Source organism: Neovison vison, chromosome 7, assembly GCF_020171115.1.
Source record: "Neovison vison isolate M4711 chromosome 7, ASM_NN_V1, whole genome shotgun sequence".
NCBI classification, from domain to species: domain Eukaryota; kingdom Metazoa; phylum Chordata; class Mammalia; order Carnivora; family Mustelidae; genus Neogale; species Neogale vison.
Window position 1 is genome coordinate 39,987,064 of NC_058097.1, and position 19,001 is coordinate 40,006,064.

At 44.0% G+C, this 19,001-nt stretch overlaps 1 protein-coding gene across 2 annotated transcripts in view; it reads left to right on the forward strand.

Moving 5' to 3' along the window:
* DPY19L3 (dpy-19 like C-mannosyltransferase 3) overlaps nt 1–18,443 on the forward strand; it is a 69,233-nt gene extending 50,790 nt beyond the window's left edge. For both annotated transcript variants that reach the window (XM_044256248.1, XM_044256249.1), the window contains exons 16-19: nt 3,116–3,198; nt 10,727–10,859; nt 13,058–13,216; nt 14,642–18,443. In XM_044256248.1, coding sequence (XP_044112183.1) covers nt 3,116–3,198; nt 10,727–10,859; nt 13,058–13,216; nt 14,642–14,803 — 537 coding nt within the window. In that variant the 3' untranslated portion in view covers nt 14,804–18,443. The remainder of the gene's footprint in view (nt 1–3,115; nt 3,199–10,726; nt 10,860–13,057; nt 13,217–14,641) is intronic.
* The last annotated feature ends 558 nt before the right edge of the window (nt 18,444–19,001 follow it).

Consider the following 19,001-nt stretch of genomic DNA (forward strand, 5'->3'; position numbering starts at 1 on the left):
GGGTGGGGGGGGCGCTACGGGGTGTCACCCAAGGAGAGGGTCAGCTAGAGCAGCTCAGCGTTTGGTTTTATTTGCTTATACTTTCACATAAGATTTTATCTGAAGCCAAACGTTTTAGGCTAAAAATCATGTTTGCTCATCACTATATTGGATGATTCTACTGTAAATATTTCAAAAATTTATGCTCTATCGTGTTCCTATCTATCAAAGCATCTACTGTTGCAGGCAGAGCACTGTGCTAACTCCGATACTGGAAAACATAGAAATAGGTTATTTCTTCCACCTGGCCTCTGGGAATTTTATAGCTCTCATGTAAATAAATGAAACTTCTTCCAAAGCTCTGGAAAACAATGACTAAAGACTAAACAGAGTGTATGTTTAATAACGAAGGAGGTAACTTGACCTCTCCACATTGGCTCTGAGTGACAAAACACCCTCCTCACAGAAAAGATTGAGCTCACTGCGCTTCTTGGCTCCCGCTAATGATGTACGCACACTATGACGGTCTCTTTCCTACAGTCACTCTGTGCGTAGGCTGAGTTCTTAAGTGTCAGCTATGTATTTGGAATTTTACTGATTTTTTTTTTTTACAGCTATTTGAGGACTTAAGTCTCTTGTTCTTGGTAAAATTGAGGAAGGAGAGTGTAGGAGAAATAAACTACACAGTACAGCTCTGGTTCCCAAAGTGTGGTCCCCAGAGAAGCAGCGTCAGCATCACTTGGGAACTTGTCATAAACACAGATGTTTGGGTCCCACTCCAAACCAGACCTCCTGAATCAGAAACTCTGGGAGTCGAGTCCAGAAATGTGTGTGTCCTCGGCCCTCTAGGTGGGGCTAATGCAGAGAACTGGGCTTCTCCGCCTTGGCCCTGTTGACACTCTGGCTAGGTAATTCCTTGTCGTAGCTGACCTGTGTGTTGCAGGATGTTTAGCAACATCTCTGCTTTCTACCCCCTTGTTGCCAACAGCACCTCCCTCCAGTCCTGACGATCAAAAATCTCCAGACATTGGGAAGCCTCCCCTTGGCATGGAGCCAAATCCCTCCACCCACCCCTCTTGAAAATCATTACTATTTAAAAAAAAAAAAAAAAAGTGATAGCACCAAAAGAACCCATCATTTCCAGGAAATCTACACAGACATTCTTTGAGTAAGAGAGTAACTCAGAAGAATCCCTCCAAAGATTAGCCTAACATTAGCATAGCTCTTCTCAGCCCTTCTCCATCCTTCTCAGGCCTGGACTTCAGGAGAAAGTCCAGCTTTCACTACACAAAACAGTCTAGATATTCCAGCCTCTCAAAATGTGAAATCACAAAGACAATAGAGGTGTTACATATATGAAGAAGTACCCTGAAACTGAGGAAACTGGAAAACAGCTGTTGAAGATTTACCTATAAGTAAAATAAACTGGATTTCAAAGCCTGACTTTGAGGTTCATAGAGCAATTGTAATGAAGAGTTCAGATTTTCTCATTCCTAGCAGTTTTGCTATTTGTCTCTTTAGAACAGTCCTTTTTAAAAGGGAAAAGCATGCACTTCACTCTAAAACCAGGAGTTTAATAAAATTACTACCCTCGTGTTGATGAACTTACTGGCATTGCTGAAATACCATTTAGAAGGAACAGTTAGTGATCCAACACTTATTTTCACGTTTATCCTGTTTAAAAAGTTTATCATAAGACGGTGTTACTAGATTTGAACATTTTCAGAATTAACAGCAGCAACTTCCAAGCTAGCAAAATATGTAATACCCATTGAATTCATAGATTTAGATATGTGTTTTATACTAAAGGAATGAGGACATAACATTAAAAAGTTGGTATTCTGTTGATTATCGAAATTAATAGGGACAACTGAAATATTACACAGGTATCATGGAATCACTATGCTTACATCTCTTCTAAAACTTGGAACCGGTAGTGCTGATGCCTGGTTTTCTGTCACCAGCAGTTTTCCTTGTTCACATACCCAGGGGACAAGATGAGAAGGAGCACTAAAAATGGCTGAAGATGAGATGACGAGATAAAGGGACAGGGCTGACGCCCAGCCACCAGCCAGTCGTTCTGAAGTACAATTACTACATTTTCCACATTAATGAAGCACAGACCCATTGTCAGTGGCCTTCTTCCAACATAGGAATTCTGCTGTTCACCCTAGGGTGTATATAGATGATCAAGGCTTCTTAGCCGATCATCATTTGATACAGCAGTGAACATGTAATTAACTGTTGAATTAAACAGGCAGTTATGTTAGAAAAGCCGTGGAACTCAGAGTGGGACATTTACACTTTCTCTGCATCACCTTAACTAACTCAAGTTGAGTAGGAGGTCACAGTGGCATAAATAGAATATTCAGGTGCACCAGATTTTCCTGGAGAGTCCTGCTTTCCAATACTCTTCTCTCCCATTGTACCCGCAGTTACATTAAAACACATTGGGCATTTGTCCAAATTTCCAGTGCAGATGCTGTAATCACAGTGAGGAGGGAGCTGGATGTGGAGTCAGGTTTCTAGCCGTAGCTCTGCCCCTTTGTGACCTGGTCAAGTCATCTCTCCGAGCCAGCATCTGCAGACGAGTAAAATAAAAAGTGAACAGCAGGAGAGATGGCGCCTTCTGGGTCCACTTTCTCCCTGGGTAGCTGTGGGGGTGAAGGAGATTCTGTGTTCCAGAGCATGTTCGCAGCTCCACAGCCGTGCTGTCTTGGGAGGGCACTTTCTGTCTCGAAGGGTAGATGGCACGGCGGAAGTTAGTGTCTGACACCCTGTGAGCTTCCTGGTGGCTGCCATTCCTGTCCTCTCCAAATTAACGTTTGCCTAGATATGAACGTCACATACGACAGCATTTTCACTCGAGTAAAATAAAAGCTCTTTTTAAAAAGTTGATGACCCCTCCCGCCCTGATCAGCTTGGGCTCAAGACCATTTGGGGAACTGGTGTCAGACTTTGGCTCGCCTGATGCCAGGAGGGCGGATGGTGGAAATGAGGTCGTTCTCCTGCTGCTGTCGTCCTGTCCATGTAGCTCGCAAGTTCTACAGTTTCTCCTCTTTCATTTGAATCTTAGCGATAGTTGTGGGTGCGGGGGTGGATTTTGTTTTTGTTTTTGTTTTGTTTTTAATTTCAGTTCTGGCCAGGAATGATGGATGAACTCTCCGAGTTGAGAGAATTCTATGATCCAGACACAGTGGAGCTGATGAACTGGATTAAGTAAGAGGATTTTTTTTAACCTTTAAAATGTAAAGTGCCTTTTAAGAGTCACTGTAGACCTCAACTGGTGTTTCCTTTTTTTCTGCATCTAATTGTGAAGATACATTCATTTTCAAGTTTTTCTTTAAAACTCTGTATTTGGAAATAATTCCTTTCCATCCAAGAAATATTCTCTCTAACCACAGTCTCACAAAGAAGGGGGGAAACCCACACGGAGAGGAAAACAGAGCTGGAGGATAATGGAAGGAAAGCTTTATACTCTCAGCCAATTTCACCTTGATAATTTCTTTCATTTTAATACCATCCCGATTTTCTGTGATTACTGACCCAAGGAAGTATTCCTTCCTTGCTAATCATGTAAAAATGACACTGTAAACCACAATTAGAGTCCTACTAGCTCCTTGTACCTTGCATTTTAACTAAGCATACTACCCAAGCCTAGAGCTAAAGGAAACAAACTACAAAGGCTTCCCTCTGGAACGTCATGGTGTTTGGAATTGTATCGGGTCTTACCGGTGCCTGCACTCTGCTGCTTTGCCTCAGCATTCAGCGTCAGGACCAACTCTGTTTAGGGAGACCGGCCTCCCACCAGCACAAAGAAACTTTTCTACCCAGAGCAGTATTCCTGTGCCCCGTACTGCTGTACTCCCTGCTTTATAACCAAAAAGCAGCAATGTAATTCCTCACATGTAAATAGATGTCGCAGATCTTGTGTGACGTACTCCGAAGGCATCGGCTGTACCGTCTCCGTCCCTTAGAATTTTAGCAGCCATATTGGCACTTGCTTGTGACTGATGTTGGCTAACCGGTACAGTTTAGCACCGCGTGTGTATTAAGAGATGGTAAATGTTTGATAGCGTGGGTCTCTTGAGTGCAATACGTGGCTTTTATAGAGATTTATGTCTAAAATATATACGTGGATTTGGTCCCAATGTCGGACTGGCTCTGACTAGATGCAGGGAGTATAATCTTTCATATATTTCCTGTGCTGAGATTTCAAAGCAGGCTTTGTCTTTATATATTTATTTAACTTTAAATCATGGCAGACAATTGTAGAGTAAATAATTCCTTCAGTATTTATTGTGTATGGGGAAAGAGGGTTATTCGTATAAAGAAAAGCTAATTACTTTTGCATTAAGTATAGTCAGCTGGAAATTTATGACACATACATCTGAAGGTGAGGCTGATATTTTCTGTTTTTGAAATTGTACTGTCAATACGAATGTGCAGGGCACCTGCTTTCTGGTAGAATCCCGAAGCCGGCGGCTCTGGCAGATCTACCTCAGTCGTTGCTGTAAGCAGCCCACCTCCACTCCCCAGTCGTAGGGGAGTGAGTCGTAGTGTCGGTCAGCATACATCCTAGCAGATCCCTGGTTGTGTTTGGCAGTGTCGGCCTGGGTGTACTCACCACAGAGCCTCTATTTCCATGCCTGTCCTCACAGAAGATTATTTAAAGTGACATTTCTGGTTCTGAAAAATTGTGGATGAGAGATTATACCCCAGGTATAAAGAAGACTGTCTGCTAGTCTGCTATTTCTCTCATTTGGGAAAGCGATCTTTGTTCCCTGCTTTCTCCTCTCATTAACGTGGTCCTCCCTCTGTGTGGAGACATTTTCTTTTTACTTTTTAAAAAATCCTCAGCAATTGGAAAGCTTTGTATTGTTCCAAAATGTTGGTTCTGTTGTGATCTACTCCTGCTTGTTTTCCTCTTAAAATTCTTCAAATCCAAATTATTGTTTTTGCAAAATATAGCTGCTGGGCATGTTCGCGAAATAAGCTAAGTGATGATGAATATATGCCAGGATAGGGTCTATTTAGACACAAAATGTATTTGTTTAAATCAACATTTAAATCAGCTCTGGTCTGTCGCCTTCCGTTCCAAACACAAGGGAATATACTTAATATTCTTTTTACTCGCCTTGATTTCTTCTGCTTTTGAAATATAAAATATGACCTTCAGCTTTCATCTTAGTACTTTTATCAGTCACACGTGCCTGTCACACGAGTAGGGCGGAGCTGGGCTGGAGAACAGGCCTGAGGATACGTGGCATGTTTCTGAAACTCTGGCATTGTCTCAGGGCAGCCCCCAGGCCTCCCGTGGGGACCCAGCTGTGTCAGTGAGGAAGGAATGCCTCCCCCTCTCCACCCGGTGTGCAGCCGCCGCGGTGCCGGCCGTGAGGCACCCTCCATCCCAGGATGGCTGCCCTTGAAGATGAGTCAGGATGAGAAACAGTGACCTGCAGAAACTGTAGGCGAACCTCCAGTGACCGTCCATGACAGCGCAGGGCACCTCCCTCGGGAAGTGTTAGGAGGAAGCTCACCCGCCATGTCCCGGCCTCTGCTTTGTGTGCTTAGCGCTGGGGCAGACCCACTGTAACGCCTGCCTTAGACATCGCTCTTGTGCGCCAGGGACCCTGAGCGTCCATTGGGAGATTAGGTCTTGCCCACTGTTCACTTGGGCTTCTCGGGGTTGGAGGGTAAGTTGAAAGATTCCATCATCTCAGCAAGACTTCATTCTTTTCTTTTGGAGGGGCTCGGGTATGACCTTCTATCGGCTAACCAGATGTCCTCCGCGGAAGATAAAGGGCATTTGGATACCACTTCTTAGGATACCACTTCTTAATAGCAGAGGGGCCATCCTGGAGGGATTCGATTTCTGTGAAAATATTGAATGCCTTGATACATGGAGTTCTCTCTGAACTCATCTACTTATGAGTACAATGGAGCAGCTCATTACTGAGCACCAGCTATATATATAGGACATGATGATGAACGTGCAAATGGGGTGGCCTTTTTTTTTTTTTAAAGAGGGAAAGAAAGAGGTGGGAAGAAGGGCAGAAGGAGAGAGAGAATCCTAGGCTCCATGTTGGGTGTGGAGCCTGACACAGGGCTCCATCTCCTGACCCTGAGATCATGACCTGAGCTGAAATCAGGAGTCAGATACTCAACCGACTAAGCCACCCCGGCACCCCTAGAGTAGAGATTTAAATTTAAGTATAAAATTAAGAACACTTTGAGATTCAGTCTCTCGTTAATTAGCGAGGACATGTTGTCTCAGCCAGCCTCAGAACCTTCCCTGGAAGGTCTGGGAGGCCGCTCCCACCACCCCTTCCATGGGCAGGTCGCCTGTTGCTCCCCCCAGATTTGAGTGCCCGTGTTCATATTAACTCCTTTTTGCTGATGTTTCCCAAATACAAAGACTAAAAACCTGGTATGTTGGCTTTTTTTTTTTTTTTCCACATTCTGGTATCCCTTTCAGTGAGCCCAGAGCCTTATTGGGCTTTCTGTGTGACTAGGAAGTACATGGGACCGAACGCCACAACGGCAGGCTTCATACCTCGTTCCTTTGTGACCTCTGAGTGTTTCAGACTTGGTTCCTGAAATTCTTCTCTGATGTTGTGCAATTAAGACACTTCCAACAGATTTGAATATTTTGAGATGTGATATTTTAACTACAGGGCTTTAGAAGATTTTTCACTAGCAGTCTCTTTTCAGTGATGAAGCCCACATATACAATATTTTCTCAATAGGATGAAGAAAATGGCCCAGACTTCCTTAGCATTTTATCAAAACATAAGGAATTACCGGATATTTTAAATATGATGAAGGTTAAGTTCAGACCTTAAATGCCTATAAGCCTCTTTTATATTTAATGAATCATTTTGTGGTATTTGCATAATTCTATAAATTTTTGAAGTGTAGATAAAGCAAATGTTCACACATTATATTATAATGCTCAGTTTACCCATTAGTTCAACAGTAATTAACTTGTTGAAGCTTAGAGCTTCAAAAATAAATGAGATTATTTGTTCAAAATGCCATCAGGTCTCCCTGGAATGACATTTAAATTATGTAATGTAAATCCGTTTGACCTGTGAGTCCTTGTCATTATTTAGTGACATTTCTTACAGAATAAATTGTTTGCAAGTTGGGCAGCCTGCTATAGAGCTTGGCAGAGAGCTATAAAAACAAATTATCTTTTCATTTTATACATCATTTGTTCAAACATTGGTAAAAATTGCTTTGTTTTTCTATAATAGAGAAGTGTCATTCAGTGGTTAAAAGCACATTAGCTACTTTAGACACAGACCACAGACCGTGTGAGCGGAAGTATCTGAGAAGGAAGACCAGCCAGCATCACACCTGCCATACTGCATATTTTAAGTTAAGGACAAAGGATGCCTTTCCCCTTTGCCGGCTAAGTTTACCACAGAAAATATAAAACACCGTGAATCTAGGGTTTTCTTAAAGTTCAGAAAATGTGTGATTGTTTTTCATTTTGTTCCACTTCGCTTGTTTGTTTTACTTTGCGTTTGCTTTACGGGTAAACTTAAATATTTAAAGTAGCAGTGAAATGTCCCAGATTTAGCACGGGGCTAGCATATAAAACGAAGTCAGCAGAAGAGAACGAATAAACATCATCTCTGCTATGCTTGGAAGTCAGTAGTTTTCAAAGAAGTATTCTTTCTGCTTCATTTTATAGGCACTAGGATACTTGTATTTTGCTACTTTAAAATGAAACCAAGGACCTTAGGGAAAGACTGTTAACAATCCAGAAGATTGTTGTACCAACAGTTGAAGCAGATCACATTACTTTCAAACTTTCTGACTCTTTTAATGAGCCCAAACATTAAAACATGTCGCAAATGAGTGCAGATTATTTCATTTTTCCCTCAAGGCCTCTCAGCAGCCTTGGGACCCATCACCCAGCTCTCCCAGGGTCTGCACCCGCTGTGGGGGAGGGGACACTCAGGTGCTCTTAGAGCTCCCAGAGGAGAGAGGCAAGATTTGCCATGGTTGGACCTTGTCTGGTGGGTCTTGTTTCCAGGATAGCTAACGGCCCACAGAAATCACTAGTAAATACATGCCAGACTAACCCTTCTTTATTCGGAAGTGCTTGCCCATAGTGGGAGCTGCGTCAGGCTCTGCTTGCTTATTAGCTAGTGAGCTGCCTTTTTTTTTTTTTTTTAAGATTTTATTTATTTGACAGAGATCACAAGTAGGCAGAGAGGCAGGTAGGGAGAGAGAGGAAAGCAGGCTCCTGCTGAGCAGAGAGCCCAGTTCGGGGTTCGATCCTGGGATCATGACCTGAGCCGAAGGCAGAGGCTTTAACCCACTGAGCCACCCAGACTCCCCACTAGTGAGCCCAGCACACAGTAGGCTGTCAGTGCTATGGTTTGACTGAATAAAGAATAACTTTGTGACTCCCCAGCAAGCAGTTCAGGACTCCGGACATTTGAAACCTTTGTGAACTGTGTGAGTCATCCAAGTAGTATGATCAGAGTCAGGGAGGAAGATGAGACCTTGGTCTTGAGCCATGAATAGACAGTAGTCATCCGTGTCCGCCACAGTTATAAGACAGGTATATGCTAGAAACAGCTCTGTGCATCGCCCTGATGGGGACTCCTGTTCTAATCCAAAATGGGGATGCGAAGGCAGTCTGAAGATCTGAATGGCTGCCCTCAGCTCAGCCGCCGGGTTTGTCACTTGTGCAGAAAGGCCAGCGAGGGACCCTCTAGGCAGATAGTCCATAGAAACCAGGATAGCGCAGCCACGGTTAGCTTTCACCGCTACCGCATGCTCCGCCAGACGGGGAGACCAGGCTTCACTCCTTCCTGCATTCTACGTCTGTTCAGGCCAGTGAGCCCCAAAGACAGCCACTTTGGGGCATTATTTAGTATGTGGCATTATCGCATTATTTATTGTGGTGGAATCATTTAAGCCAGTTAGGAGCATACAAAACGAAAAACTGTGGGTGGAAGTAGGGAAAACATTGACATTTTCTTGAATTAGTATTTGCCCGCGCTAACTCTCCTTGGCAGTTCTGGCATGCTATGATGAGGGCGGCCCAGACCAAGTGTTTAGGAAGTGCCAGTTGAGTTAAATTAAGTATTTGTAAAACCTCGCGCTAAGGAGCACTACACCTTCACGTGTTGTCATTGAAACCCTTGTGTCCCCCCGACTCCATGGGGCAGATGTCAAGAATTCCCTGTAAATTGCCAGTTCAGAGGGACAGAGTAGATATCCGTTTACTCTTGAGCTCACCGGGGTCTGCTAGTTAGAGTGCTCACAACCTACCCAGCACGGCCAACCGCACTGGAAACTGTTTTCTCTCAGAATCCACACCGTAGGCTCTGGCGTGAATTATGTGTCATCATTGAGAAAGCTCCTTGAAATCCAGCTGACTGGGAGTGTCATTGTTAGAAAAAGGATCCTGAGGTCTTCAAGTACATTATTTGTGACTTGAACTGTAGGGTATCTTACCCATAAGCACCCTAAGGCCTTTGTTGGATGACATTCATACCATAGTCTTAGCATTACGCCGACGTACATGACCATCCTTCTGCCACAGGGGAATTTGATGGTGGCCTCTCTTAGAAACATAGCGCCTCAGTAAGTTTCTGCCCTGATCTCCAAAAATGCTGAGGAGGATGGCCTTTCTACAGAGCATGTTGAGTTTTAATAAGTTCAGTGAGACTCCTTCTCAAAACTCTCTCCATCTTTTAACTCTCCCTGGCAGACCAAGGATCCTCTTAGCACTGGAAGGACACATGTGGCCCTTGGTGTTCTCAGTGGGCCTCTGAGGACACGCCGCATCGAGGAGGATCTGTAGAAGGGCACACATGTCCTTCACAGTAAACTGACACCTTGTTCATTTGCAAAGGGACTCCCAGGTTCCCAAAAATATGGAATTAAAATCAACTACTAAGATTCTTCCTTTCCAGGGGGGGGAAGGAAAAATGCTCTTACTGTAGCCAGGGAGTCTTTTCCTTCAATCTCCACCCTTGTCCCTCACATCCCCCAGGGAGGCCGAGAGCTGCAGCTTCGTGGCACATGGAGAGCGAGGTCACGATTTAATAATGTGAGAGCGCCCACGTTCCTTAGGCATTCATCTGGGACTAAGGAAATACTTGAGTTTCCACATCAGGAATTATGCATATCCCCGTATTGAGTAATAAATTACTAGCTTTTTCAGAATCCTCTGTGTTCTTTTCTTTTTATGAATTCTTTTTTTTTTCCCTGGAAAGTAATTTTTCATAATATCTGGGATCTTTTTTGTGGTCTTAAACAAAAACAAGTTGGAATTGACTTACGATCAGCTGCAGTTTCTGGCCTTCTGATTTGTTTCACTCTCGGCAGCCCTTTCGTTAAGTTTAATACAAAACACGAAGTCTTCTAAATTCTTTTTTGTCAGAATCTGCCCCTCGCGGGCCAGAGCAGGACAAGATTATGGGATTTAGCCTGGCAGATTTCCAGCCAGGAGATGGCCACATCCTAAGACCATTCGTTTTCAGAGTAAAGCCAGCAAAACAGTGAAGGAGAAGTCTCCCAACTGTTGTCAAAAACAGATAGGAGAAGTTCCGTACAGTTTGAGCGCAAATGCCCAGGGGCCTCCTGCATTTTCCCTGAAGTCTCAGCCATTTCTGAAGCAGCAGCCCCGTGGTTCTGGGAGTGTGATGTTGTGTTTGTTGTTGTCTGTGAGGAGATCTTAGCCGGGAGGCTAATTCAGACTCTTGAAATCTTCCAGCTCTAACACCCCCCGGAAGGCCGTGTTTGCTGGGAGCATGCAGCTGCTGGCAGGAGTCAAGCTGTGCACCGGAAGGACCTTGACCAACCACCCACACTACGAAGACAACAGCCTGAGGGAGCGGACCAAAGCGGTGAGGGCCTGGCGGCCTTTCCTCCCTTGTAGCTGCTCAGGGCGAGTCGGGCCTGAAGCCCCTCGGGCTGGCGGCTCTGGAGTCTAGGGTTTGCCCTGCCCCACGTCCACTAGAGGCATCCAGATACGTTCCTCTTAGTTAGAGGAATCACAGAAGAAAAACAGCTTGCGAAGTACCAGAAAGAACATTTGAGAGCAAAGCTCTCAGCTCTTGACTCAGCGAGGGAAGGAAAAGGAGTGGGGGCACCCTGGTCACTTATTTTATGGACCGTTGTGTGTGTGTGTGTGTATGCACACACGCATTAATTGGTAATATGGCCATACAGTTCAAACTTCAGAATAAACCAAAGTCTTCTTGGTGAAAAGTCTACACCCCAGCCCTCCGCCAGCTGCTGGCTCCCCTCACAGGAGACGATAGTGTTACCGGTTTGTTGTATATCTTTCCATGGGGATTTTATGCGTATACAAATGTGTACACACACACACACACACACACACACACACACACACACACACCCCATATTCATATTCTTCCCCCGCTTTATGGACAAGTCACACACAGCATCTTGGTTTCTTTGTCTCTTGTATTTTACCCTCATTCCAGATCAGTATATTAACAGCTTTCTTGTTTTTAAACCTACAGAAATTGTGTTATGCAGATGTAGCATATTTTATTTAACAGTTGGGGTTGTTTGCCTGTCTTTGGCAGTTTTATAAACAATGTTCCTGATGGTAAATGTGCATACGTGGATGTGCCGGGGCAGAGAGCATGGGCGTCCGTCTCTGAGTGAGACAGACGGTCCTAAGTCACTGTCTGGACAGACGGCACCAGTCATGTTCCAGTCAGCGCTGCAGGAGGCCACCTGTTTCCCTCAGTCTTCCCAGCGGTGGCTTCCAACTATTTAATGTTTTTTTATCCGTCACTTCTATCTTAGTAGCTGAAAATTTGCTGAAAAGTCTTATTTTGGCTTGAGATTTAGCTAGCCTAAAAGCTCATGATTTTTACTAAATCCCCTGGATTTTATGAGAATATCTGAACCTAGACTCCTACAAAAATGGGAATTTTTCAGTTGGTGCAAGTGTTCGAGATCACCCCAGGTTAGTTGGAGGAAGCAGGGAGGGTCCCTGGCTCCCAGACCCAGAGTTCAGTGGGGAAGTGGCCTGTGTGGCTGGGCCTCAGGGGAGGGGCAGAGAAGCCAGGGCAGGTCACAGGGCTCCTGCACGCCACCACCTCCAGGACCCCACCCGTGTCTGGGGACCCAGGGTTGTTCTCTCACAAAACTGACATCCTGAAGGTCCTGGTGCCCTTCTGCGGCTGTGACCTTCAAGTCCCAGGAACACTGTCAGCATGAGGCCGCGGCTGAACTCTGGCAAGGATGGCCAGCCCCGCAGCGTCGGCAGCAGAGGCAGACCCTCCCCAGCGGAGCGCCCATCTGTGCGGCTCTGTGGCCCTCGGCACCCCGTCTCCTCAGTCACAGACACGTCTTTAGAAATCAGTGTGTGGGAAGGGAGTCGGCAGCCCTACCTTGCACACATGCAAGACCCCTAGCCTCTTCCCATGCCAAGCCACAGAACACGGGGCGCACGCCGTCTGTGTCTTCGCACGAGGGATGTGACGCTGGTGATGAGCGGGAAGGACGCGCTCCCGCTGAACCGCCGCTGCGGGCCGCAAGTTGTTCTCGCTCCAGGAGGGACGAGAGAGAGAAGTGTGGGGCCTCCTGCTGCTCCAGCGGAGGGCAGCCTGGCCCCGGACTCTGGGGGTCCTTCTCCCCAGCTGCAATGGTCGCAGGCCGGCGCTCCTTACAGGCGTAGTTACCCCAGCCTGTGCCATCATGTCCAGGGGCCCCTCTCGTCCAAAGATCTTTTTAAAGGTAGAGAGCGTGTCTTACTCCACCGCGTGCTTTCCTCCGGGAAGCAGCCTTCGAGTTGGCACCTGCGATCGGTAACTCCCAGTGACACGTTCTAGATCCAGATGCATTCAGCATGACGCACTCTTCCTTTTCGCAAGGCTGAGTAATGGCCATGTTCTTCCGGCAAGCCCACACCACAGGCCTGTGGACGAGTGAGGTGCCGCGTGGGAAGAGTGTCTGGGTCTTCGACTCAACCCCTGTGGGACGCTACCACGTCAGATCCCCCTCCAGTAGCTTCCTGGCAGTTGAGTGGTATTTCTTCCTCTTCCCTTCTTGTCTCGTCTTGCAGGTTTATCAGATTTATGCGAAGAGGTCCCCGGAGGACGTGCATGCCCTCCTGAGGTCCTTTGGCGCTGACTACGTCATTCTGGAAGACAGCATCTGCTACGAGCGAAGGCACCAGCGAGGCTGCCGTCTGCGGGACCTGCTGGACATCGCCAACGGGCATGTAAGCCTGTCCCCTTGTTCTGGGCGGGGCTTCTGGAGACGGAGGTCCAATCCGCACCTCTATACGTGACAGAACGAGGTCATGAACCAAGTACCCAGCTTCACCGCGCCCTATGGGACTCCAGGCTCTGGCACTTCAGTGATGGCCGTGAGGGCTGGTGAGGGGACAGATGAGGGGGCTTCAGGCTCCAAACTCCTGTCAAATAGAGCAGCTCTGTCTTTAGCTGATTTGTGACCCGAGGTTCTGCAGAAAGCCCATTTTTTAAGGCTTTGCTGTTAAAATGAAAACCAAAACCTCAACCTTTTAAAACCTATGCTCCAAAGCAGCATTTTGGCTGGCACGTGCGTGGGACTGTGACAGCAGGGCTCCCTTCCAGCCGCTGCTCCTGTCATTGTCTCCTTTGTCCACGGGCACAATGCCACAAAGATGGCTTTCTGTAGCCAAGCCTCCACTCCAGAGCAGAGCAAGCTATCTCTCCCTCCTCCTCCTCAGGAAAATGTTCTTGGAGCTATGCCAGCTCTCAGATTAGCACAAGCAGAAGATTTCCTCCCTTTAAGAGGTGACGTGTGCTGTAACTATTTGGTATAAAAGCTGACAGATACTTTAAAAAAGTGAATTGGAAAAAAAATGATATACCTGGCCTAAATCTCAAAAAAACAAAAACAGTTGATTGTACAGAATTGGAGATTCAGAACACTTGAGATCTCCTCTCATGGCAGGTTTCAAGCGTGTGGTTCCAGGGCTCTTACCTTTCGTCCCTGTGCTGTCCGTTAGAGGCGCGGGACTCAGTTGGCTAATGACTGCCTGTGTGTCCTTTGACCAGCACGATGTGTTCCTCAACTTGACTGTGGTGATCATCTCACCATGTATACGTGTATCAGACCATCAGGTTGTAGCCCTTAACTGTGCACAGTCTGATTCACCAGTTACACCTCAGTAAACCTGGAGGAACAAGAACGTAAGATTCAAATATTTGCCCAAGGAAAATAACAGTCCCTAAGAGTATAAGAGACCAAAGACCTGCATTTAAATTTTGATCCATGTATAAATTTTTTCCAACTAGGCCATCTAATGAGTTGGAGGACTTCCTCTGGTCATAGTCATTCTTCTCTGTACTTCATTTTTGTGAGAGCAACAGTGTGGTACATTCCTAAGAACGAGGAGATCCAGGTTCTACTTCTAGCTTTGCCGTTAAAGGTGATCATCATGTGATACCCAGCTCCCCTCCTGAGCTTTGATTTATACTTCCGAAGGGGAAGAGGTGGACCCGATGATCTTTCAGTAGCCACCGACATTGAAATAATAGAATATACGTTCACCTAACATATCACTCTCAAAGAAACGCAACACCTATTCCTACTTCTCTTGTCTCCTATAAATATGATTTTTGCCCCCAAATTGCATTTGGTTTTGTTTTGGCTTTAGATGATGGATGGCCCAGGAGAGAACGATCCTGATTTGAAACTTGCAGGCCACCCTCGCTTCTGTGAAGAGATAAAGAGGAACCTGCCGTCCTACACAGCATACTTCACCAGAGTGTTCCAGAACAAAACATTCCACGTTTACAAGCTATCGAGAAACAAGTAACCAAGCTCTCTGTTCCACCTCTATTTTTGATACGTGAAGTCCATCCTAATGAAACTCAGCAGTAACATTTCATATGTCGTTAGGTAGCCTGTAGCCTGTACCACAAAGCTGTGATATGAGTAAGTTGTAGAGATGTTTACACAAGCGTTACCGTCCTTGAAAGTTACTTACACAAGCTTCTGTCTTTTTTATCTTGTTTCATTAATGTTCTTTAGCCTAAACGTTCTCAACTTCCTAGGAGTGGTCTAGAGTCTCATTGCTAGGGAGAACACTAAGTGGGCCACGGTGGCCTGAACAGCCACACATCATGGTAGAAATCCAGAAGCTGTTCAGGATTGAAATACTGTTAATTGACTTCAGACAGTTAGGGTAGAATCGAATTAAGGGGATGCATAATTAAATTCTTTAGTGTTGTTTCACTAGTGAAGACCAGTGGGTAGCTTTTTAAAAAGCTCCTTATCATCCTGTTTCACCTAAAAATTTTATAATGTTTTCCAACTGTCATGCTTTTAATTTTTTTTTTAAATCATGTTGGGTCTTTGTATATATCTAAAACTTTTCGTTGCGCACTGTCTGAAATGTAAAGTTTAGCACTTCAGTATATGTGTTTTGTGTGTGTGTGTGTGTGTGTGTGTGTGTACGTGCATGCGGGTGCATGTTTTAATGCTGGATATAGAAAAGTGTGACAAATTCCTTATTGTAAGTCATGAAAGGAGTAGAAATGTGATGTAGCCATGCAGGTTTTGTTACTGTTTAGTGTTATTTTAAAATCTATTGATACTGTCTAGCCTATCCTGCAAGTAAGAAAATTTTTCTTCATTTCTTACTCATTTAAATTTACTGGGTTTGCAATATTTTCTAAACTTTTTGTTTTTAGCCTTTGTATTTTTTACAGCCTAGACCCTTGCAAAGTCTGAATATTTTTAAAATGGTCTATCTTACTAATTCACTAATACAGTATTTTTGGCAGAGAGCATTTTCATACCAATTTGATTTGTGGTCTCCAATCTTACTGTGAGGACCTGGGTAGTGTGATTCCTTTTCTTACTAAAAGGTAACCAAGTGCCTCTAAGTCATGCTTATTTGTAAACAACAAAGAGGATCGTGTATACCTGTTCAAAAATTTTTTGATAATTGCTTTTATAATTAATTTCTAATGAGGGGGACATGTAAAAGTTGCTGATAAAAGCATATTGCACATTTAATTAAATCAAGATGGCTAATGAAATTAACTTTCTCCCCTGTTCTTGCCAGTTGGAAATGATGTAAAGGTTTCTCCTTGCAGTTGTAGGGAAGTATATTACCCTAGACATCAAAATAGATATATCACATGTTCAAATTATTTCATATTCAGTTACTACTTAATAAACAGTATTCAAAAAGAAATATTACACTGTCATGTTGGACTCCAGGATACTCGGCTTTTTTATCAAAACTTATTTAAATTAAAAAAAAAAATTGACACTGGCTAGGTTACTAGATTATGCAGCTGAAACTCCTGAATTATGTCTTTCCTGTATCCTGTAATAAGGTTGGAGACCACTGCAGTTTAGGATAATACAATAATAAAACACTTTAATCAGTACTAAAACTGTAATTAAGCCAGTAATGATGCATGCCTGGTGTGGCTGACAGCATGGGTCAGTTCATCCTTCAGCGAGTGCCTTACTCTTAGTTGAAATGAAGCACATGTAAGGTACATGTTAGACCACGTAGTTTTGTTTTTCAAGTCCTCTATTACCTTCTTGATAGATTTCTGTTTTATTTCAACTATTTCTAGATGCACTAGTCTAAGCATTTGAGTATACGGAGCCTCAGTATAAGAAACATGTACTTAAATTTGTATGCTGATCATCTCCGCCTTGATGGCACACAGGAATCTTTCTCTCCTAGTTTAGGTGCCACTGTTGCCAAGACATTGAGTGTTGAGTCTTCAGTGAAAAATATAAAGTGCCAAAAAAAAAAAAAATCTTGCAAGACAGAATCCATGCATACACTCTTTCCAAGACACTGTGACCGTGTAGAGCATTTTTCTTTTCTGATGACCAGGTCTGTCAACAAATCATGTTAAACATTCTTCGTGCTCATCAGTTTCTCTTTTATGACCTTCTTGTTGGAGTCCATGGGAGGAAAGAGGAAGAGTAACTGACTCCTGGCCTGCCACCAAGCCAGAGCGCACCACCGGGGCCTTTGCTCCCCACCACACAGATCTCTGCAGCTGTGGTCATATTTGGTAATAGCCTCAAATTGTGGCTGGTTTTTGGGTGTTTTTTTTTGTGGTTAGAATAACCACTTGATTTTGCTTCAGAGTTAGCGTTCAGAAGAACCTCGAAGTACAATAAGTGCTCTTAACAGTCCTCTGCTTACGTGACTCACCACATTCCCCGGCAGTCTCCATCCCTCCTGTGAGCTGACTGACCAGGCCGCTCCCTGTGCCCCCTCCTGCCCGGGCTCCCTCCTGTGTGCTCTGTGCCCGTGCCAACTGCTCTGTGCCAGTTCTCCTTGTTGTGAGGACACAGTTCAATACAAACCTAGGAAATAGGGCTGCAAAAAGCGGTTTCTGTGAACATTAACTGGAATGCTTTGGTCAGGTTTGATAAAGGTTGAGTGGCTACTAAAAATTGCTTTTAAATAAATTAGGAGTGGTTGGGAAAATTCTAAAATACTGGGAAAACATAAAATTCAAGAAAATTTCTGAGCTTTGATTGCTTCATAGATTAAAGTACTCACTCCACCTTTAAAAATATCTAGACTGACCAGAGGTATTAAAATGTACCATCATATTACTAGTAGGATTTATGCAAGCATAGAACTGGAACCATTGAACCCTTATTGCAAAGGAAAGACCTTGGCTTCGCAGCAGAATAGCAAATGAATGGACAACTATACATTTAAAGTTATGATTCCCTACTTGAATCTACTTACTTCATTAAATGATTTCATTAAATGGCTGATTGTGATCACAGTGGCTAATAGAGGTTCTACTACAGTTGAAAGGTTTCAGTTAGTCTTTTATTACAGACTTAAGAAATAGGGATTCATTTCAGATATATGAGCCAGGAGCATAATTAGGTGTTATCTAGGCCATCTGTTGTCCACTTAGAGATTATTTTCTTGAACTTTGTGAGGTCAGCTAGGGGTGTGTGTGTGGATGTGCGTGCATGTGCGCGCGTGTGTGAGGTAGGGCAAGGGCAGATGTAGATACTTCCTCTGGTCTGCATCTTTTCTTCACAATTAACTAAAAATGTGTATTCTGATTCCACGGGAACTTTGTCTAAGATGTACCAATTTTAGTTCATCTTGGGCAAAAACCTACCTGAGTTAACATAGAAATACTCCATTTTTAAAATTTCATTTAAACCTTGGAATTAATAGGAAGACATTAAAACATTCTCAGATCATGTATCTTGGTTAATATGCTCCCAAATGCTTTATATATGACAACCTTTTGGCCCAGAAGAGAGTGCTTATCTGTTGTTGGAAAAAACTTTCAAGATGAGAGCGGCTTGCTTTCTTGTGGCAACTGGCAATTGACTTTCTGTATTTAACATCCTCTGGGTAAAATCTTACAAAGAGCTTTTATAGTTTGTTGTACTGAACTGTACGGAGATTATATACTAAATAAAGCTCTTTTAAAGTACACAAGATGAGTGTCTTTCCTTTCTTTGAAGGTCAGAAACCAAGGAACCAGTTCCTGAAGTGTATTAAATACATGCTACATGGAGGCAGGTCCTTCAAGATAGATAGGCCAAGGTCTTGGCTGGACTTGATAATGGCGTAGGAGTTTATTTTTTCATGGAATTTGGTTTGATAGCTCATTACTTGTTTCACTTGAACCTCAGATTATAGTTTATATTTCTGAAGAGAAGGCTGCTATCAGCAGAATTTATCCTCAAAGAGGTAAATGCTATTTGTTTTCACCTTTGGAGTTGTTTCTACTTGTTGATTAATTCTCAATCTTCAGTAATTCAGGAAGATGGGTGGTAGTCCACATTTTGGTAAGAGCTTGTACATAAGTGTATTTGACTGTTACATTGTTCAAAGCAGATACTGAAATTCCAAGCAGAAATAGAGATACCAGTGTACCTTCAAATAGAAGAAACTGGCTGTGAGGTCTCAGATATTTCGTGCTGACTCTTAGAAAGCTCTTAAGCTCTTGAGCTGAAGTGGTCTCTAGTCTACGGCCATACCACCCTGA